The sequence below is a fragment of the Diorhabda carinulata genome, chromosome 6, assembly GCF_026250575.1.
Source record: "Diorhabda carinulata isolate Delta chromosome 6, icDioCari1.1, whole genome shotgun sequence".
NCBI lineage: Eukaryota > Metazoa > Arthropoda > Insecta > Coleoptera > Chrysomelidae > Diorhabda > Diorhabda carinulata.
In genome coordinates, this window is record NC_079465.1 from 2,890,972 (window position 1) to 2,913,596 (window position 22,625).

The 22,625-nt window shown below is 31.4% G+C and overlaps 4 protein-coding genes across 5 annotated transcripts; 3 read left to right on the forward strand and 1 right to left on the reverse strand.

Annotated features, from left to right (window-relative positions):
• Nucleotides 1–646: 646 nt before the first annotated feature.
• Nucleotides 647–3,837, forward strand: LOC130895677 (uncharacterized). 2 transcript variants are annotated; one of them, XM_057803137.1, is made up of 4 exons: nt 647–768; nt 2,194–2,274; nt 3,430–3,571; nt 3,627–3,837. In XM_057803137.1, exons 1-4 carry the CDS (start codon nt 695–697, stop codon nt 3,795–3,797), a joined length of 468 nt encoding a protein of 155 aa, XP_057659120.1. In that variant the 5' UTR covers nt 647–694; the 3' UTR covers nt 3,798–3,837. The 2 variants fall into 2 exon arrangements, with proteins under 2 accessions (XP_057659120.1, XP_057659121.1); XM_057803138.1 differs by having other exon boundaries at nt 656–756.
• A 1,446-nt stretch (nt 3,838–5,283) lies between these two features.
• Nucleotides 5,284–5,871, reverse strand: LOC130895213 (capping protein inhibiting regulator of actin dynamics-like). Its single transcript, XM_057802403.1, has one exon. It carries the CDS (start codon nt 5,869–5,871, stop codon nt 5,284–5,286), a length of 588 nt encoding a protein of 195 aa, XP_057658386.1.
• Nucleotides 5,872–7,799: 1,928 nt separating this feature from the next.
• LOC130895687 (uncharacterized) lies at nt 7,800–14,927 on the forward strand. Its single transcript, XM_057803151.1, has 4 exons — nt 7,800–7,907; nt 14,349–14,429; nt 14,491–14,632; nt 14,695–14,927. Exons 1-4 carry the CDS (start codon nt 7,825–7,827, stop codon nt 14,836–14,838), a joined length of 450 nt encoding a protein of 149 aa, XP_057659134.1. The 5' UTR covers nt 7,800–7,824; the 3' UTR covers nt 14,839–14,927.
• A 2,530-nt stretch (nt 14,928–17,457) lies between these two features.
• LOC130895686 (uncharacterized) lies at nt 17,458–21,365 on the forward strand. The gene is made up of 4 exons (XM_057803150.1): nt 17,458–17,619; nt 18,552–18,632; nt 19,646–19,940; nt 21,132–21,365. Exons 1-4 carry the CDS (start codon nt 17,546–17,548, stop codon nt 21,264–21,266), a joined length of 585 nt encoding a protein of 194 aa, XP_057659133.1. The 5' UTR covers nt 17,458–17,545; the 3' UTR covers nt 21,267–21,365.
• Nucleotides 21,366–22,625: the final 1,260 nt, after the last annotated feature.

Sequence of the window (22,625 nt, forward strand, 5' to 3'; positions counted from 1 at the left end):
GTCCGGGCCCGGGTGAAAAGGGTATTCAGCAAGAAAATTCACAGCGTTACCCATTTTTTACTTTTTACCTAAAAATCCACGGACCTCGCCTCCTTCAAACAATTTTAACAACGAAGTAGATGATGCCAAAAAGCCGTTCATTTACCCATTTTTTGCTAAACAAAAAAGCGTTTTTGCAAAACGTGTTTTTTGTTTCAATTGATTCTAGTACCAGTTGTTTTGTGTTTTGAAACATAAACGTTGTTTTAGATGCTGATTATTCTTATTATTTTATGCTTAACGCCTTTTAAAAGTTGTGTTTTATGATATAAACATGTTTTTTTGACAATATTTTGCATCCTCGCCCTTTCTATTCACGCCCTTGGATTCGGATGGACCTAGAGATAAGACTGCTGAAGACGGAGATTTTAATTTCGAAATGTTTCAGCTTTTCTCGGTTATGTTCTATATATAATCTATTTTTAATAACTTTTTTCTGAATACTCCCGAGATTGAACAAACAAAAAATAATTATTAATAAATAGATCATGGACAAATTGATTGAAAAAATTTTATGTACTGTAAAAAAACCTATTGTTTCTTATCAAATTTATAACCGAAATGATTGTCGAAATTTTTCTATATAAACTAGAATATTAAAAAAAACTTCGTTACATGTGATTTGTGTCTGTAGTTAAAAACAAATAATAAAAACATGAAATTTAATTTGTTCTTGTTGCTGGTCGCAATTTCTTGCTATTTTTCAATCACCGAAGGGTATGATGTTTGGTAAAGAATATTTTTATTAATTTATAGGTTTTATTGGTGGCCAAATCTGTTAGTACATATTAACAAGTCCTCTTTGGATGTTTTGAAACTTGATTCTTCTTCAGTAAGTTAACCGGTACAGCAGGACGTTCAATTTCGTTTGTTAGTTTCTCCTTGATCCTCTTTGGATGTTTTGAAACTTGTTTCTTCTTCAGTGAGTTAACTGGTACATCAGGACATTCAATTTCGTTTGTTAATTCCTCCTTGATCCTCTTTGGATGTTTTGAAACTTGTTTCTTCTTCAGTAAGCTAACTGATAAAGCAGGACGTTCAATTTCGTTTGTTAGTTCCTCCTTGATCGTCTTCGGATGTTTTGAAACTTGTTTCTTCTTCAGTAAGTTTACTGGTACATCAGGACGTTCAATTTCGTTTGTTAGTTCCTCCTTGATCCTCTTGGGATGTTTTGAAACTTGTTTCTTCTTCAGTAAGCTAACTGATAAAGCAGGACGTTCAATTTCGTTTGTTAGTTCCTCCTTGATCGTCTTCGGATGTTTTGAAACTTGTTTCTTCTTCAGTAAGTTTACTGGTACATCAGGACGTTCAATTTCGTTTGTTAATTCCTCCTTGATCCTCTTTGGATGTTTTGAAACTTGTTTCTTCTTCAGTAAGTTAACTGGTACAACAGGACATTCAATTTCGTTTGTTAGTTTCTTCTTGATCCTCTTTGGATGTTTTGAAACTTGTTTCTTCTTCAGTAAGCTAACTGATAAAGCAGGACGTTCAATTTCGTTTGTTAGTTCCTCCTTGATCCTCTTTGGTTGTTTTGAAACTTGTTTCTTCTTCAGTGAGTTAACTGGTACATCAGGACATTCAATTTCGTTTGTTAATTCCTCCTTGATCCTCTTTGGATGTTTTGAAACTTGTTTCTTCTTCAGTAAGCTAACTGATAAAGCAGGACGTTCAATTTCGTTTGTTAGTTCCTCCTTGATCCTCTTGGGATGTTTTGAAACTTGTTTCTTCTTCAGTAAGCTAACTGATAAAGCAGGACGTTCAATTTCGTTTGTTAGTTTCTCCTTGATCCTCTTTGGATGTTTTGAAACTTGTTTCTTCTTCAGTGAGTTAACTGGTACATCAGGACATTCAATTTCGTTTGTTAATTCCTCCTTGATCCTCTTCGGATGTTTTGAAACTTGTTTCTTCTTCAGTAAGTTAACTGGTACAACAGGACATTCAATTTCGTTTGTTAGTTCCTCCTTGATCCTCTTGGGATGTTTTGAAACTTGTTTCTTCTTCAGTGAGTTAACTGGTACATTAGGACATTCAATTTCGTTTGTTAGTTTCTCCTTGATCCTCTTTGATTCGATTGTATCAAATTTTGAAACGACTCAAGATTGTCTAACATACAATTCTCTAAATTTCATACTTATTTTTAATAAACATTTTTAGCGATGAACTGGATCATTTAAAAAATGGTTTGAATATTATTTCTGCTAAACCAGAAAAAATTGTCGATCTCGTTGCTAACACGTAAGTAAATTACGTTAAAAAAAATTAACAAGAACATTAGTAATATAAAATAATTTTGTTTCAATCCAGGTACATATTTTTATACGACAAAAATTACAAACTGTTTGTTTTAATTTACTTATTTGCACTTCTCGTGGTCGTAGTTTGAACTTTCGATGTCTTTCATCCTCTAATAGGTTTCCCAAAAAGCCACCAAGTCCTTATTATGAAGAACGAGTATATAGAATAAGATCCCAGGTTCGAAACCATCGAAAAGATTCACCAACTGACATCTCCATTTTCGATTTAAACTTTCTAATGATGATACATCTTATTTTTCACCGTTTCAATTTTCATTTTTTCTCGGATAAAACCTAAAATGACTGGACTATAAGATTATTTTAGATTTTCTAGTTTTTTTTTATTTATAGATTTTTATTGACTCAAACAACAGAAAACAAAAAAAATTAATCATCGAATTCTAAAAAACTCACAAACTAAAATATTTATTTGGACTTTTTGAGTTTTGACATATCATATACGAGGTGTAGTTATGAAGTAACGAGACTAAATTTTAATTTTCGATTACGATGTCTGTAGACGAACCAGTGTAGCCGTTGTATGCGGGATGTTTTTTTTTGTATCGACGTAAAAATAGACTGATTGCGTGAAAATACAATTAATTTCAACTGAAACTTATAATCGATTGAAATTATTGTATGGCAATGAATATTTGTGGTTTCCACGTGGTTTTAAATAGTTTCAAGATGATCGAGAAGATGATTTACGTTGGGATCGCCCTCCGACGTCAAAAACGGTCGAAAATATCGAAAAAATCGTTAATTTTTGAATAATCGTGCGATTTTTGATTCTAAGAAATTGTCGTACGGCAAAACTGTTGCCTGAAAACTTCTTAACGTGATTCAAGAAACAAGATTTGAGTTTATAGAAGTTGTGGAAGAAAAAGCGACGCACTTCCTAAAGGAACTGACAAAAAAGACTGTTTTGAGCAATGTAAGTTTCGTATCGAGCGATTTAGAGATAGAGAAGTGATATATATTGAAGATAATACACATAATAATCACCAGTCTGGTTATTTAATACCCGCACCTCGTAAAATCCATTTTTGGTGGTTAATTTTGATATTGGTTGAGTTAAATTCCATATTTTTTCCAGAGTTAATAGCAGAGCTGAGGAGAATAATCACGAAATCATAATGAATATAATCGGACCGATTGCGACGCTCGTCAAAAATATAATTTTAGTAATCGACCAACTCGTTACCTTCCAATTCCCCAACGGAAGCAACTTCCACGAAGTGAGTTTCTTTTCAAAAATCAACTAAATTTTTACTAAACTATATTTGTTTTTAGATTATTCACGACGCGTTAATTTTCGGTTTGAATCTATTCGTGGGTAAAAATAAACTTGTTATGGAAACCTGGACTAAATTAGTTGATAAAATCTTCATGGTCATTGAACTTCTATACAACCATTATATGCCATTAATATATCGAGTAGCTAAACAATTTTCCGTACAATAATATGTAAAAACTGAATAAATTAAATTTTTACTTCGACTAACCTAACATTTTCATTTAACCTAACCTAACCTAACTTAACGCGACAAATTTTAAAATGGAAACTACTCAGCATGTCAATATAAATTAATAAGACTACATTGGGTTTTATTTTCGTCTTATTAAAGTAAGAAAACAGTCAAACCTAAAAAAAAATGCTTCGAAAAAGTTCAATATCAAAGTTATTCATTAATTTGAAACTTGCACTTCCACAACTTTTATTTGAGTTATTTATACATACTTGAAACAGTTATTATCGTGTCCTCTAAAGTCTCTAAAGTCATATCGATACAGAGACACTTTATCTATACTGCGCATGCTTGAGAATGCACAGAACCGAGCTGGAACCGAGCTGGAACCGAGCTGGAACCGAGTTGGAACCGAGCTGGAACCTCAGAGGATAGAGAAAGCGTCCATGTAGAATCTACAGTAAACCTTATTGATTATTATACTGCGCAGGATGCAGTATACACCATAAATCCATAGAAAACGACAAACCAGCATTTCTGCGCTTCATTGACCTCATGAAAGCGTTTGATCGTATGGTAATAATAAACTAGCATTTGTTTGTCAAAATTTAAGGAAACTAATCGCAGAAAACGAATCAATCAACGACAATCACACATCAGTTCAAACAAAAAACGTTCTTGAACAGTCAAAACATCAAATTGATGACTCATCCGCCGTTTTGGCACTAATTACTTCTTATTTGGGGGTGGATTCCAAATAAATTCCGAGCTCTAGATTTCTTCCTAGTTTGCAGGAAACTAGTGTGAAATCGAATTTTGCGCACGTGTTGTACACGATATTTTTCCGATAACCACAAAAAAACGCAGTTAGTATTTATTTTTTAAAAGTTTACGGTAAATTGCTGCTTGCAGACGATTGTTTCTTAGTTTCCTTAAGATTCACCATCAATAACGTTCCCGAATCTATCATCTAGTGTTAATCTGGCTGATTACACAAATTCGACAATCTTGACCATTAAATGAAGTTCATTCGGAGCATTATTTGACAACTCATGTACTCTAGAGCTTCCGATACCCTCTATTTTATTCTAGAAATGTAATTAATTGATTTGTATACGCAGCTTCGTAAATTTTCCGCTAATTAACCTACAAATCATTTTTGCGACGCTACTTTGGACACTGGAATCAGAGAAAACTTGGAATCAGACATTTTTTACTCTATACACACGATTAGCAAATAAATATTATTGAATAACGTAATAGAAACAATCAGGAAAGTATAAAAGATAAGATGCTTTAATACTCCGCTTTCCAATTATTCCGACTCACGTACCATTTGTGTTTTAGCCACTGCTTTCTTTCGCTATTACTATAAACAAATCCCATTAGGTTTTTGGGGTATTAATTTAGAAAACTCAGCTTTCTTTCGCTATTACTATAAACAAATCCCATTAGGTTTTTGGGGTATTAATTTAGAAAACTCATGGTAAATTATATGTTCTCTTGTTCCCCTGTTCCCTGGTCCACTGTTTCCCTGTTTCCCTGTTTCCCTGTTCTCCTGTTCTCCTGTTCTCCTGTTCTCCTGTTCTCCTGTTCTCCTGTTCTCCTGTTCTCCTGTTCTCCTGTTCTCCTGTTCTCCTGTTCTCCTGTTCTCCTGTTCTCCTGTTCTCCTGTTCTCCTGTTCTCCTGTTCTCCTGTTCTCCTGTTCTCCTGTTCTCCTGTTCTCCTGTTCTCCTGTTCTCCTGTTCTCCTGTTCTCCTGTTCTCCTGTTCTCCTGTTCTCCTGTTCTCCTGTTCTCCTGTTCTCCTGTTCTCCTGTTCTCCTGTTCTCCTGTTCTCCTGTTCTCCTGTTCTCCTGTTCTCCTGTTCTCCTGTTCTCCTGTTCTCCTGTTCTCCTGTTCTCCTGTTCTCCTGTTCTCCTGTTCTCCTGTTCTCCTGTTCTCCTGTTCTCCTGTTCTCCTGTTCTCCTGTTCTCCTGTTCTCCTGTTCTCCTGTTCTCCTGTTCTCCTGTTCTCCTGTTCTCCTGTTCTCCTGTTCTCCTGTTCCTCTATTCTCCTGATGGTAAACCATCTGCTTTGTTTGTTTACGTTAAACGACACATTATAGTTGATTGTTTGACCGTATTTTCCTGGGCTATTAATTCAACTGGTCTATAAAAGTTTTCATTGATAAAATATCTAAGAAAATTTGTCTTAAATAACATGTAATAAGAAACTACGTAATAACAGACAAAAAACTTCATTATTATGTACTTGTATCAATTAAAAACGATAATGAATAATTTTTATTTATGTATTATCATCAAAACCACAAAGAGTTTTTGTAGCAATAAGTAATTAATATGAGTAGTATCAATTTCAACATTAATGACCGAGATATTAGTTATCAAATCAATAAACATATTGTTCTTATTAAATTAAATTACTCCAGTTTATTAATTATGACTTTATCAATCGACCTCGACTCTTTTCGGCAACTTTGAAATAGTAATTGCAATAAGCGATTGACATTTGTTATTGCCGATAACCTCACTTCCGTACAAGTAATAAACGCGGTTTTAAATAACGTTCTTACTTAAAACACTGTCTTAATTCTAACGAGAAAATCATCTACAAAGAAAATAATGACATTCTTATATATCGAATTCCAAACTGACGATCATCAATTTAAAAAACAAACAAAGATATACGAGGGTTGCTACATAAATTTTGTTTGCGTTCGAACCAATTATCAAATATGTAATTTGAACGCATCAATCACTTCTTCGGGTGTAGAAAAACGATTATCTTTAGTAATAAGAATCATTTAGTACCAAGTAAGGATTGTTTAGACTAATCAAAAACGTTGCGTCTCGATGGAGAATGATTCGTCTTCTGCAATTGATCTTTTCTAACAATTTTCGACAGCCAAATGTCACGTGACGATTTTTTAATGTCAGTTAAAGCGCAGCATCGATGCTTTCTAGCACTACAATCGATTTTGGACGACCTTCACGAAACAGTGACTCGAGATGATGCTTTTTACCGATTTTCCCGATTAAATTCATAAATTATTGGGTGGCTTTTAGAAATGAATAGTTGCAAGACCAAAACTAGCGCTAGGATAGTTGGCATAGCATTTGTGGTCTTGGTTCTTGTAGTATAATAATTCTTGGTCTTGGTTTTGATCTCGATCTTACAAGATCCAATCTAGGATGAAAAATTGTAAAGTCTTCAACTCTATTAGTATTTTTCTTGCTTTTTCTCCAAAACCAAGTCGTTTATCAACAGTATAATACAATATAAAGTGTGCTTTGGCATCTAATTACTTCTTTCAGCTCCAGGTTTGCCACTACACCATCTATCCTTGCTCTCACTGTCTTATTATTTTTATTTTGGTACATTTTGAGGTAATTTCGCAACCTGGTAAGGTGAAGATCAGGATAACCTGACAAAGATCTGATGGGGATCTAACGCAGAACACTTATGAAGTCCTGATCAAGTTTACCTCATAAGATCCTCATCGGGAAAACCTTATACGGTCCTGATCAAAAATTCCTCGAAAGATAATTATCAGGATATCAGAAAGTAAAATGTTGTTTTGAAATTAGTGATTTGATATCGAAAACTTTTTGAAAAATAATTTTTTCGATTTAAGTTGATCCTGAAAGGTTCTAGCGCGGAACTCGTTAGATTTGGAAAAATCCTTATGGGGATTGTATGAAAATTATATGGTGTTATCGTTTATCTTGAAGTTTATTAGAAAAATAAAGCCTCAGATTCTGTTTTTCTCCCTAAAATATGAAATAATTCGATTATAGTTTTGATTTTTTTTACATTTTAGAGTGGAGATATTCCATTTTTTTAATTAATTAATTAATCATATATTCATAGTAATAAATTTCATTGAATTTTATTTAAACAAATCGAGAAATGCGCTTATCTACCTACGGTAAAAAAAAACAATTGATAATGAAAAAATTTTATGGTATCGAATATTTAAAAATAAAAACTAAAATTATTAATAATAGTCGCCTTTGCCGAAATGAAAATAGAGTTGATTTCATTAATTTTTTTCGCAATCAATTGTAAAGCACAATATTTTAGAAGTGGCCCCCCTATATCAAGGTCAGTACATTTTTTTCGTATACAAACAGGTATACGTCAAGTTGTCAAATTTGATTGGAAAAAATGACTAACGTTGTCCAATAATTTTCCGAATCCATTTCCTCAAGATAATCTCTAGTTTTTTAGAGACAAAATTCATAATTTTCCGAAGCCATTTCCTCAAGATAATCTCTAGTTTTTTAGAGACAAAATTCATAATTTTCCGAATCTATTTCCTCATGGTAATCTCCAGTTTTTTAGAGACAAAATTCAAAATTTTCCGAATCCATTTCCTCAAGATAATCTCCAGTTTTTTAGAGACAAAATTCAAAATTTTCAGAATCCATTTCCTCAAGATAATCTCCAGTTTTTTTAAAGACAAAATTCATAATTTTCCGAATCCATTTCCTCAAGATAATCTCCAGTTTTTTTAAAGACAAATGTCATAATTTTCCAAATCCATTTCCTTAAGATAATCTCTAGGTTTTTAAAGACAAATGTCATAATTTTCCGAATCCATTTCCTTAAGATAATTTCCAGTTTTTTAGAGACAAAATTCATAATTTTCCGAATCCATTTCCTCAAGATAATCTCCAGTTTTTTTAAAGACAAATGTCATAATTTTCCGAATCCATTTCCTTAAGATAATCTCCAGTTTTTTTAAAGACAAATGTCATAATTTTCCGAATCCATTTCCTTAAGATAATCTCTAGGTTTTTAAAGACAAATGTCATAATTTTCCGAATCCATTTCCTTAAGATAATCTCCAGTTTTTTTAAAGACAAATGTCATAATTTTCCGAATCCATTTCCTTAAGATAATCTCTAGGTTTTTAAAGACAAATGTCATAATTTTCCGAATCCATTTCCTTAAGATAATCTCCAGTTTTTTTAAAGACAAATGTCATAATTTTCCGAATCCATTTCCTTAAGATAATCTCCAGTTTTTTAGAGACAAAATTCAAAATTTTCCGAATCCATTTCCACAAGATAATCTCTAGTTTTTTAGAGACAAAATTCATAATTTTCCGAATCCATTTCCTTAAGATAATCTCCAGTTTTTTTAAAGACAAATGTCATAATTTTCCGAATCCATTTCCTTAAGATAATCTCTAGGTTTTTAAAGACAAATGTCATAATTTTCCGAATCCATTTCCTTAAGATAATTTCCAGTTTTTTAGAGACAAAATTCATAATTTTCCGAATCCATTTCCTCAAGATAATCTCCAGTTTTTTTAAAGACAAATGTCATAATTTTCCGAATCCATTTCCTTAAGATAATCTCTAGGTTTTTAAAGACAAATGTCATAATTTTCCGAATCCATTTCCTTAAGATAATCTCTAGGTTTTTAAAGACAAAATTCATAATTTTCCGAATCCATTTCCTCAAGATAATCTCTAGGTTTTTAAAGACAAAATTCATAATTTTCCGAATCCATTTCCTCAAGATAATCTCCAGTTTTTTTAAAGACAAATGTCATAATTTTCCGAATCCATTTCCTTAAGATAATCTCTAGGTTTTTAAAGACAAATGTCATAATTTTCCGAATCCATTTCCTTAAGATAATCTCCAGTTTTTTTAAAGACAAATGTCATAATTTTCCGAATCCATTTCCTTAAGATAATCTCTAGGTTTTTAAAGACAAATGTCATAATTTTCCGAATCCATTTCCTTAAGATAATCTCCAGTTTTTTTAAAGACAAATGTCATAATTTTCCGAATCCATTTCCTTAAGATAATCTCCAGTTTTTTAGAGACAAAATTCAAAATTTTCCGAATCCATTTCCACAAGATAATCTCTAGTTTTTTAGAGACAAAATTCATAATTTTCCGAATCCATTTCCTTAAGATAATCTCCAGTTTTTTTAAAGACAAATGTCATAATTTTCCGAATCCATTTCCTTAAGATAATCTCTAGGTTTTTAAAGACAAATGTCATAATTTTCCGAATCCATTTCCTTAAGATAATCTCCAGTTTTTTTAAAGACAAATGTCATAATTTTCCGAATCCATTTCCTCAAGATAATCTCCAGTTTTTTTAAAGACAAATGTCATAATTTTCCGAATCCATTTCCTTAAGATAATCTCCAGTTTTTTTAAAGACAAATGTCATAATTTTCCGAATCCATTTCCTTAAGATAATCTCTAGGTTTTTAAAGACAAATGTCATAATTTTCCGAATCCATTTCCTTAAGATAATCTCCAGTTTTTTTAAAGACAAATGTCATAATTTTCCGAATCCATTTCCTTAAGATAATCTCTAGGTTTTTAAAGACAAATGTCATAATTTTCCGAATCCATTTCCTTAAGATAATCTCCAGTTTTTTTAAAGACAAATGTCATAATTTTCCGAATCCATTTCCTTAAGATAATCTCTAGTTTTTTAGAGACAAAATTCATAATTTTCCGAATCCATTTCCTTAAGATAATCTCCAGTTTTTTTAAAGACAAATGTCATAATTTTCCGAATCCATTTCCTTAAGATAATCTCTAGGTTTTTAAAGACAAATGTCATAATTTTCCGAATCCATTTCCTTAAGATAATCTCCAGTTTTTTTAAAGACAAATGTCATAATTTTCCGAATCCATTTCCTTAAGATAATCTCTAGTTTTTTAGAGACAAAATTCATAATTTTCCGAATCCATTTCCTTAAGATAATCTCCAGTTTTTTTAAAGACAAATGTCATAATTTTCCGAATCCATTTCCTTAAGATAATCTCTAGGTTTTTAAAGACAAATGTCATAATTTTCCGAATCCATTTCCTTAAGATAATCTCCAGTTTTTTTAAAGACAAATGTCATAATTTTCCGAATCCATTTCCTTAAGATAATCTCTAGGTTTTTAAAGACAAATGTCATAATTTTCCGAATCCATTTCCTTAAGATAATCTCTAGTTTTTTAGAGACAAAATTCATAATTTTCCGAATCCATTTCCTTAAGATAATCTCCAGTTTTTTTAAAGACAAATGTCATAATTTTCCGAATCCATTTCCTTAAGATAATCTCTAGGTTTTTAAAGACAAATGTCATAATTTTCCGAATCCATTTCCTTAAGATAATCTCCAGTTTTTTTAAAGACAAATGTCATAATTTTCCGAATCCATTTCCTTAAGATAATCTCCAGTTTTTTAGAGACAAAATTCAAAATTTTCCGAATCCATTTCCTCAAGATAATCTCCAGTTTTTTAAAGACAAAATTCATAATTTTCCGAATCTATTTCCTCAAGATAATCTCCAGTTTTTTTAAAGACAAATGTCATAATTTTCCGAATCCATTTCCTTAAGATAATCTCCAGTTTTTTAGAGACAAAATTCAAAATTTTCCGAATCCATTTCCTCAAGATAATCTCCAGTTTTTTTAAAGACAAATGTCATAATTTTCCGAATCCATTTCCTCAAGATAATCTCCAGTTTTTTAAAGACAAATGTCATAATTTTCCGAATCCATTTCCTTAAGATAATCTCCAGTTTTTTAGAGACAAAATTCAAAATTTTCCGAATCCATTTCCTCAAGATAATCTCCAGTTTTTTTAAAGACAAATGTCATAATTTTCCGAATCCATTTCCTCAAGATAATCTCCAGTTTTTTTAAAGACAAATGTCATAATTTTCCGAATCCATTTCCTTAAGATAATCTCCAGTTTTTTAGAGACAAAATTCAAAATTTTCCGAATCCATTTCCTCAAGATAATCTCCAGTTTTTTTAAAGACAAATGTCATAATTTTCCGAATCCATTTCCTTAAGATAATCTCCAGTTTTTTAGAGACAAAATTCAAAATTTTCCGAATCCATTTCCTCAAGATAATCTCCAGTTTTTTTAAAGACAAATTTCATAATTTTCCGAATCCATTTCCTCAAGATAATCTCCAGTTTTTTTAAAGACAAATGTCATAATTTTCCGAATCCATTTCCTTAAGATAATCTCCAGTTTTTTAGAGACAAAATTCAAAATTTTCCGAATCCATTTCCTCAAGATAATCTCCAGTTTTTTTAAAGACAAATGTCATAATTTTCCGAATCCATTTCCTTAAGATAATCTCCAGTTTTTTAGAGACAAAATTCAAAATTTTCCGAATCCATTTCCTCAAGATAATCTCCAGTTTTTTAAAGACAAAATTCATAATTTTCCGAATCTATTTCCTCATGGTAATCTCCAGTTTTTTAAAGACAAAATTCATAATTTTCCGAATCCATTTCCTCAAGATAATCTCCAGTTTTTTTAAAGACAAATGTCATAATTTTCCGAATCCATTTCCTTAAGATAATCTCCAGTTTTTTTAAAGACAAATGTCATAATTTTCCGAATCCATTTCCTCAAGATAATCTCTAGTTTTTTAGAGACAAAATTCATAATTTTCCGAATCCATTTCCTTAAGATAATCTCCAGTTTTTTAGAGACAAAATTCAAAATTTTCCGAATCCATTTCCTCAAGATAATCTCCAGTTTTTTTAAAGACAAATGTCATAATTTTCCGAATCCATTTCCTTAAGATAATCTCCAGTTTTTTAGAGACAAAATTCAAAATTTTCCGAATCCATTTCCTCAAGATAATCTCCAGTTTTTTTAAAGACAAATGTCATAATTTTCCGAATCCATTTCCTTAAGATAATCTCCAGTTTTTTAGAGACAAAATTCAAAATTTTCCGAATCCATTTCCTCAAGATAATCTCCAGTTTTTTTAAAGACAAATGTCATAATTTTCCGAATCCATTTCCTCAAGATAATCTCTAGTTTTTTAGAGACAAAATTCATAATTTTCCGAATCCATTTCCTTAAGATAATCTCCAGTTTTTTAGAGACAAAATTCAAAATTTTCCGAATCCATTTCCTCAAGATAATCTCCAGTTTTTTTAAAGACAAATGTCATAATTTTCCGAATCCATTTCCTTAAGATAATCTCCAGTTTTTTAGAGACAAAATTCAAAATTTTCCGAATCCATTTCCTCAAGATAATCTCCAGTTTTTTTAAAGACAAATGTCATAATTTTCCGAATCCATTTCCTTAAGATAATCTCCAGTTTTTTAGAGACAAAATTCATAATTTTCCGAATCCATTTCCTAAAGATAATCTCCAGTTTTTTTAAAGACAAATGTCATAATTTTCCGAATCCATTTCCTTAAGATAATCTCTAGGTTTTTAAAGACAAATGTCATAATTTTCCGAATCCATTTCCTTAAGATAATCTCCAGTTTTTTTAAAGACAAATGTCATAATTTTCCGAATCCATTTCCTTAAGATAATCTCCAGTTTTTTAGAGACAAAATTCAAAATTTTCCGAATCCATTTCCTCAAGATAATCTCCAGTTTTTTTAAAGACAAATGTCATAATTTTCCGAATCCATTTCCTTAAGATAATCTCCAGTTTTTTAGAGACAAAATTCATAATTTTCCGAATCCATTTCCTCAAGATAATCTCTAGTTTTTTAGAGACAAAATTCATAATTTTCCGAATCCATTTCCTCAAGATAATCTCTAGTTTTTTAGAGACAAATGTCATAATTTTCCGAATCCATTTCCTCAAGATAATCTCTAGTTTTTTAGAGACAAAATTCATAATTTTCCGAAGCCATTTCCTCAAGATAATCTCTAGTTTTTTAGAGACAAAATTCAAAATTTTCCGAATCCATTTCCTCAAGATAATCTCTAGTTTTTTAGAGACAAATGTCATAATTTTCCGAATCCATTTCCTCAAGATAATCTCCAGTTTTTTTAAAGACAAATGTCATAATTTTCCGAATCCATTTCCTTAAGATAATCTCCAGTTTTTTAGAGACAAAATTCATAATTTTCCGAATCCATTTCCTCAAGATAATCTCTAGTTTTTTAGAGACAAAATTCATAATTTTCCGAATCCATTTCCTCAAGATAATCTCTAGTTTTTTAGAGACAAATGTCATAATTTTCCGAATCCATTTCCTCAAGATAATCTCCAGTTTTTTAGAGACAAAATTCAAAATTTTCCGAATCCATTTCCTCAAGATAATCTCTAGTTTTTTAGAGACAAAATTCATAATTTTCCGAAGCCATTTCCTCAAGATAATCTCTAGTTTTTTAGAGACAAAATTCAAAATTTTCCGAATCCATTTCCTCAAGATAATCTCCAGTTTTTTAGAGACAAAATTCATAATTTTCCGAATCCATTTCCTCAAGATAATCTCCAGTTTTTTTAAAGACAAATGTCATAATTTTCCGAATCCATTTCCTTAAGATAATCTCCAGTTTTTTTAAATACAAATTCCATAATTTCCTCATAATAATATCCAGTTTTTCCACAGTCAAATCCCAAGTAGCCCAACTAGTTTCATTGAACACCAAAGTGTACTAATTCTAATATATTTCCAAGCTTTCGAATACCTATTCATTCATCGTCAGAGACTGAAATTATAGTAGAAACGAAACATTACATAACAATAGATATTTTCGACGACGATCTAATTTGAGACCACTCACGTTTCAGTGAAGATGTGGATGTATTGATTACAGGTTTTCAAAACATATTTAACGATCCAATATCATTCCTAGAAACATTCATCCAACCGTAAGTATGAATCAAAGTACAGAAAAAAAAATACTTGAAATTGTGATTGTTTTTCAAATAGTTTCAAAAAAAATGGACAATATCAACAAAGACCAACGGGTATTTCAAAATATGTTATATCAAATCCACTGGATTTGTTTAACATCGTTGATGAAGGAACGTCGTTAGTTTCTCCGAGGGTTTCATTCGATGAAATGACACTTGTAAGTAATAAGGAAAATTCTAGCTAGTAGATAGAAGAAGGATCAAAACATTTGAATTACAGGCTATGGATAATGCTACAAAGAAGTTTGGAGGACTTCGGTTTGCTAATATCATAGGTAAAATCTTATGCCTTCTACATTCAATTTGGAATATGGTGTCTCCGTATCTACTAACGTTCCTCCAAAAATTTTCTTCGAAGATTTAACAACGATACTAAATTCTAATTATTTATTTATTGATACGATGATAATTTGTATTAGAAACGAGAAACAATAGATTATTTGAAGTATAAAAGTTTTTTATTTTGTCTAACCTAACTTAACCTAACCTTAACTTTTATCGAGAATGGACCTGGACATCTGTGAAGAATTTTGAATGAGCTCAAAAGATATTTCCTTCTCAACTCGAATCGTTGTCTCTTAAATAGATCCCGTCAACAATTACTCTAAGTCCGCTCTGTAAATATTGACATAACCTCACTTCTAACCGTCTAAATGACGTACTTGTGGTAAAACTGAAGTTTAAACTAAAGTTGAAACACGAATTAAGCTTCTCTTTTTTATATCAAACTATTTGGGGTTCAAAATCACATTCCACCTCCTGGATTACTATCTTTCCTCAAAACTCAAGAAGAAGCTGTCCACTACGTCAACGTCAACGTATATTGTCTTTTTCCTTTCTCCCAAATAGTATCTCCATATTTTCTCCAATCCTAGGTTTTTCTACAATCAATCATCGTTTAAATGTGTCTACTTGGACCAGCTTGGGTTTATGGATAGATATTTGAATCTCCATTTTATAAATCGTCTTTCAATCACGTCTTCCCGATATTACTATTATTTTTTTGAGGTTATGTCATGTTTCTGCTCAACGTTGATGTATTTAAAATTTACTACCAAACATTAAAGTAGCCAATCACTTGTACCATTGTAATATTCAATCAAAATTTATAAATACAATAAAAAATTAGATTGGAATTAAATTGTTTATGACTGTAAAATCAATTTCGATTAACTTTGAAAGGTTTATAAATTTTAAATATATACAATTCATATGAAATTATTGAATTAGAAGAAGATAAAGTGACCAATAAGGTCAAATTATATTTTAAACAACCAAATGATCGTTTCTGTTGTTTACACAAAGTTTTTTCTAGCCTAACCTCAAAATAATCAACATTTGTCAATCTTGACGCTTATTAGCACGCTGTCAAAAGTCAAATGAAGCGCAAATTTCAAATTTATCATTATTTTTTGGCTATTAACGATTAAACCTAACGTACTAAAATGCAGGTTATTAAAAACTGGCAAATCCCCCATTTTAATTAGCGTGTAAACAACCAAATGATCGTTTCTGTTGTTTACACAAAGTTTTTTCTTGCCTAACCTCAAAATAATCAACATTTGTCAATCTTGACGCTTATTAGCACGCTGTCAAAAGTCAAATGAAGCGCAAATTTCAAATTTATCATTATTTTTTGGCTATTAACGATTAAACCTAACGTACTAAAATGCAGGTTATTAAAAACTGGCAAATCCCCCATTTTAATTAGCGTGTAAACAACCAAATGATCGTTTCTGTTGTTTACACAAAGTTTTTTCTTGCCTAACCTCAAAACAATCAACATTTGTCAGTCTTGACGCTTATTAGCAAGGTGTCAAAAGTCAAATGTAGCGCGAGTTTTAAATTTATCATCATTTTTTGGCTATTAGCGATTAAACCTAACGTACACGAATGCAGGTTATTAAAAACTGGCAAATCCCCCATTTTAATTAGCGTATAAACAACCAAATGTTCGTTTCTGTTGTTTACACAAAGTTTTTTCTAGCCTAACCTCAAAACAATCAACATTTGTCAGTCCCAACGCTTATTAGCACGCTGTCAAAAGTCAAATGAAGCGCGAATTTCAAATTTATCATTATTTTTTGTCTATTCACGATTAAACCTAACGTACACGAATGCAGGTTATTAAAAATTAGTGAATCCCCTATTTTAATTAGCGTGTAAACAACCAAATGATCGTTTCTGTTGTTTACACAAAGTTTTTTCTAGCCTAACCTCAAAATAATCAACATTTGTCAATCTTGACGCTTATTAGCACGCTGTCAAAAGTCAAATGAAGCGCAAATTTCAAATTTATCATTATTTTTTGGCTATTAACGATTAAACCTAACGTACTAAAATGCAGGTTATTAAAAACTGGCAAATCTCCCATTTTAATTGGCGAGTAAACAACCAAATGATCGTTTTTGTTGTTTACACAAAGTTTTTTCTAGCCTAACCTCAAAACAATCAACATTTGTCAGTCCCAACGCTTATTAGCACGCTGTCAAAAGTCAAATGAAGCGCGAATTTCGAATTTATCATTTTTCTGAACTAAAAGTCAGTAAATTAAAAAAGTAAAATCTCCTTGATTCAGAACACTGGATTCTACAAGGTTTTTGTTTAGTATTAATGTCAAACTTGAACAAAAATGAAATACAAGTTCAAAAATTTCAGGCATATATTCTTCAAATCAACTATGATTCAAGGTAACTCCATAAATAGAAATCGCAAGGATTTAACTCTGGAAATCGAGGAGGCCAATGCTGGAGATTTCCTCGACCGATCCAACGGTTGCATCCAAAGGTTGCCTGGTAATTTTTCTAGCGCTGCTTGAGCGTGATGTTATTTGACACAAAAGAAATATACAGAAATAAAAATTTATTCATTAATTACGAAAAACAATTAAATTACTAGTGGGGAAGCTCATAGAAATGGAAAAATTAAGATATTTATTAGATTGTGGGCGAGATATAGCCCATTGTTATATTTCTATACAATGGAACGTTGAAATTAAGTGATTTTTCGTTTATTTAAAAAGGGAAACTTCACTAACTTCAATCAATCAAGTTGTTACTGTGTACATCAATATGGTATCCAAAAAGTTCCTCACAATTTTTGTATTTCTAAACGTTGTTTTGTATTCAACAGCAGAATTGACACCGTAAGTTAATTTGTGTTTATTTTTATTTTCAAATTATTCTATTGCGACATCCTATATAAAATTTGAACCTTCGTAATTGCGCAAAACTAACTACGTTTACAAAAATCATTTATATATCTAAATAAAATTCTAAATAATTCTAGAAAAAAAAAAAAAGAAACAAAAGACATAACATAGACTTTCCTAGAAAGTATTTAGAAGAAATATTGTAAATAAACCGCCTGCTAACAGAATTGACTTCAGATAAACGGTTATAATAATTTTTGTACCAAAATAACTACCAAGAAAGCTATCCACGTATACCAAAGGCTACCCAGGCTACTATGGGTATACCTGGGACGGTTGTAGCCTTCAAAGTTTTCGAAGATCACGATTACAATGAATGGGGGGGTCTTTGATTGCCGCAAAACTCCAATTCAACAGCTGTAGAACTGAGAAACAATTGAGTTGAGAGATTTTTAGTTTTGTTAGTAAAATAATATTAGAAAAACTTGCAAGGAATGGGGTAATTAAGAAGTTTATCATTTGGAGGACGTTTTAGAGTCAAATCCGAGATTTTATTGAAATGTTTGAGGTCGACAAACGATTGTGTCACTTTTATTGTCGATATCAATTAGCTACTTGCTTTATGAATTCGGTTCTTCATTATAAACAAGAAAAGCGGTTACCATTGCAGAATTGGATCAAAGTTAGGGTTAGTTTCAGTGGGCTTTCGGTGGCAGCTTCGTTGGGGACCAACTGGAAACTTTTACCGGATTAGAATTGTTATCGGATTCATTTTGAAATTCGGTAATAACAGTCTCAATTCTTTTTGATGTTTTTTTTCAAAAATTATTAAAAATACTGATTTTGAAACAGAAAAGACTTAAAATCGAGAAGGTTTGGAAACATAAAAACAATTTATTATATAATAAAGTGAATATTTATTGTAGGTCAGATGTAACAGTACTAAAATCGGCATGGGAAAAAGCATCGAAAAAACCTGTGGATTATGCTAAAAATTTGGTAGTAAAGTAAGTATAAATACTAAAATTTTGCTGTGTTGTTGTTGTCGGACGTTTTTTTTTATTTCTTAGACTTTTTTTATACAGGATATTTCGAGACGTAAAAAATTCGCGAGTGACTAGATTAACAATTAAATAACTTTTACAGGGACAACCTGTACAATATAAAATTATCAAAAATGAATTTTTTAATCGATTTTCTAACAAAAAGGTATTCTTTGTTTACCTCGATAAAATCTATGGTTTAGAAGATATTTAGATTTTTAGATCGTCGTACATGCCGAAGAAACCGTTCGCCATAAAGAGACATTCTGATGAAAATAATCATAAATTGTAATTATTTGTTGAAGATACTCAAAAAGAATAAGAAACTAGGGGTCGAATGAGGATTTATTTCACGTCACAGCAATATTTTCACGTCATCTTCCAACTTCCGAATTTTTTGTATTTTTCGTGACGAATCGTAATGATTTAATTTTTTTTTTAATAGAAAATCGATTTAAAATAATAAAAATCGGTCGAAACGTCCATTTTGAACTGATTTTCTATGAAAATAAATCTAAAATCGAGGCGATTTCTTGAAAAAATCATTAATTTTCCAATCAATTTAACTAATTTCATTTCATTATAAAAGATGCTACAAATTTTCTTGGTACTTTATCTAACAAGCGTAAACAACGAAGCAAACTGATAATTTTTACGCCATCTGAAAGTTGTTCGTTCTGTATTCATTTACATACCGAAAATTGCGTTTTGTGTGTTCCATGTAGCGAAAGTGACAGTTCCGTACTGCAAAACGCGCTCTGGTGTAGACAACTTCAATGTTGACAGTTGACAGTTTAACTTCGATGATTTTGCATAACCTTAATTTTCTAAAATTATTTGTTTTATCCGAAGATTTGTCTAAATTAATGGATAACAATGAATTATGATGAAAAAGAAACATTTTGTAAACAATTTTGTGAAGAAACTATTGTTTATGCCATATTATATTCGATAACTTTGTTTTTCTTTTAATATAGACTAGTGGACGAAGTGGCAGTTCCCATTGTATCAGACATGCTTCCATTAGTGAATTTCATTATACCTAAAGAGTCGACTGATAAAGTTATGAAATTGATAACTGATGTAAAAGGTCTTTCCGCTTTACCTGAATTCCAAAAGTACGTCAACGCCTTCGCCGATATCATTTCGACGGATATTCTACCTAAAGTTGATTTATTAGTCGACATTGTTAATAATCGCGAAGAATATGCAAAGAAGTATCTCAAAATGGTGGTGGACATCGCATTAGCTTGCTTCCATTCAATCTTAGAGGTAAATCATTAGAATAAAATATTTTTATCACCTTAGAGGGAGATTATCATATGAAAACATCGTATACGAGGTCTGGTTATTAAATAACCAGATTGCGCGTCTAGAGGTCGCCCTAAAAAACGAGTAGTGCTCTGGGTATCCAGATATCTTAGCTACGCACGTCCCAAAACACTCCCGATCACAAATTTCTCGTTAAATTGCAAAAAAAAACTCCGACTGAATGCTATAAATTGTTGCAAAAGACCCGTGGGGACAATTCTCTATCTAGTGCGCGTGACAGTGACCAAAATTAACCAAATTGCGAGTGCAGATCGTCGATTGAGCATCCGGATGATTGAGGATGCTGTAAACGCCGATAAAGAAACGGTTTACACGAGGAATTAAACATGACAAAATTTCCTGGAAAGTTTAGACAAAAATCTGCTTTGAACGAGACCCAATTGAGTCGTCGGAAGCGGTAAAGGGAAAAATAGCAGAGCTCCTGAAGACCATCGCCGAAAAAGACTTCCAGCACCGCTTCGATCAATGGAAAAAACGTATGGAAAGGTGTTTAAATCATTTTTCGTAACTAGTCTCGTTATTTAATAACCAGACCTCGTACAGCTTTTATGAAAAACCGAGTTTAAAATTCTTCTACGAGGTGTATGACGTTGGAAGTTGGGTTCCGTGCCCAAATTTTTTAACTGTAGTAAAAAGTCTTCGGCAAGTTCGATATAATTTAAAAAATTTTCACGACAAAGCTTTGAAAGCGTCCCAAGTGTTTACTTCCAGTTTCCATTGTGTAAAGAATACGTTTTTGGTGGCTTCTTTAGAACTCTTACGCGTGACAACCTGTATATATCCCAGAACCGATATTTCCTAGGGCAATTGTGAATTAAAATCAAGTTAAATACAAAAGGTCAAGAAGATTTTTCGACTCGGTGTTCTTAGAAATGGTTTGCTGTACTTTTTGTGTACCCCCTGTTTCATTTTTTGCTTCAATCTAATCAAAAATTCTTCCGTACAACTCTTTTGGATACCTTTAGATTAAAATAACTATTCAATAATTTAAAAAAAAGTTTGTAGCACTGACTCAGTTAAAGGGCGTTCGTAGAATACGTCACGAGTGATTATTTCTAGAATTTTCGACATAATTTACGAAATATTTAAATTTATTAACCATTTTATTATTGACATAATTATTTTTTATAGAAAACTAGAGTTGTGGTGGACGATTTCATGACTAATGATTGGACTGCAGAAGAAAGGAAAGCTGTTAATAAAATTATCGATGAATTGGATACAATCGATAAGGCCCTAATCCAGAGAATGTTATCTTATATTTAATTCCAAGAAAAAAATATTCCCCAAAATGCGCGTTGAATACTTGAATATTCGTTGATCTGTAATTATTATAAAAAACGCAAATAAAAATTTTTAAAAATATGTTTTTTTTTAATTACTCGGCATCTACCCCCTCGGTTACCAGTAGCGCCGGATTGACTGCAGCTGAACTGTGAATCAACCACATGTTGCATCGGCAACACTGTCACACCTATGGATTAGCCACCAGGTCTTATTGAGACCATCCTCGGAGTGTAATCTACCTTCAATTTAATTTTCTTGGTACTGGGATCCTTATTGATACAGGAAGATTCTTGAATCTCAATATTTCAATACCTTTAAATATTTTTAATGAAAACTTTACAAAAAATCCAGTGTTGAAAGCTATCTAACTATAAACAAGGACCTTTATGTCCATCACCAACAGAAATATTATTAAAATAAGTATTCGTGTTAAATAAATTGTTTCTAAAATGCCTTTTCTAGCGAAAACCTAGCAATAACTTTACCTACAATCGGAAATTCTTGTCGGAAAGTTGTAACCTTTTTAGGCAAATGGGTAATGAAAGGGCTTTAAATTATAGGGTTCTTGGCCTGTCCAAACCTTTTTCTATTGTTATCTACGGTTAAAATAGAAAAACCGGGTGGTTACATTTAACAAAATGAAGAAATTTGATATTTGCGAAGTTTAACTTTGACAACTTTTTATACATACCCTGTATTAAATAAAAAAATTTTCAACATAGAATCGAATACTTCTGACTTTGATAAAAGCAACTGAATAGAAGCCATTTTCATATTTTTAAGGGTATCCTGTTAAAAAAAATAATTTGTAAGGGTCGAATTTTTCACAAAAAAATTAATAATTAAAAAAGTATGAATTTTTCGGAAAAAGTTTTTAGACAAAAGTATACTAAAATTTTACGTAGATTTCAAAAATGTATGAATATATAGGGTGTTTTATTTAAAACAACAAAGTTATTATTATTTTTCATAGTATTTGGGACACCCTGTATACACTGACTGTAATTTTGCGATATAAATCGGGTTTTATTACAAAAGAATGTACTAAATACTGTCAAACTGTCAAAAACCAACATTTAATTGGAGAATTTATCGAACCGTCCTCGTATATCATTTACGCCAGATACATTTTCGTACAATATAGAATCTCTTAAAAAAGTTTAACTTATTGGTATTCCGTGGACAAAAAGGCAGTTTCACAGGTGCTTGATCTCCGTTCTTGCATCTCATAAAACGGAGGGTGTTTTCTTTTTAAGGGAGAGTGTTTGAGATGGAACGAAACGTTATTATATCGTCCGTATTTTTTAGCATACATTTTCAACTTTGAAATTTAAAACT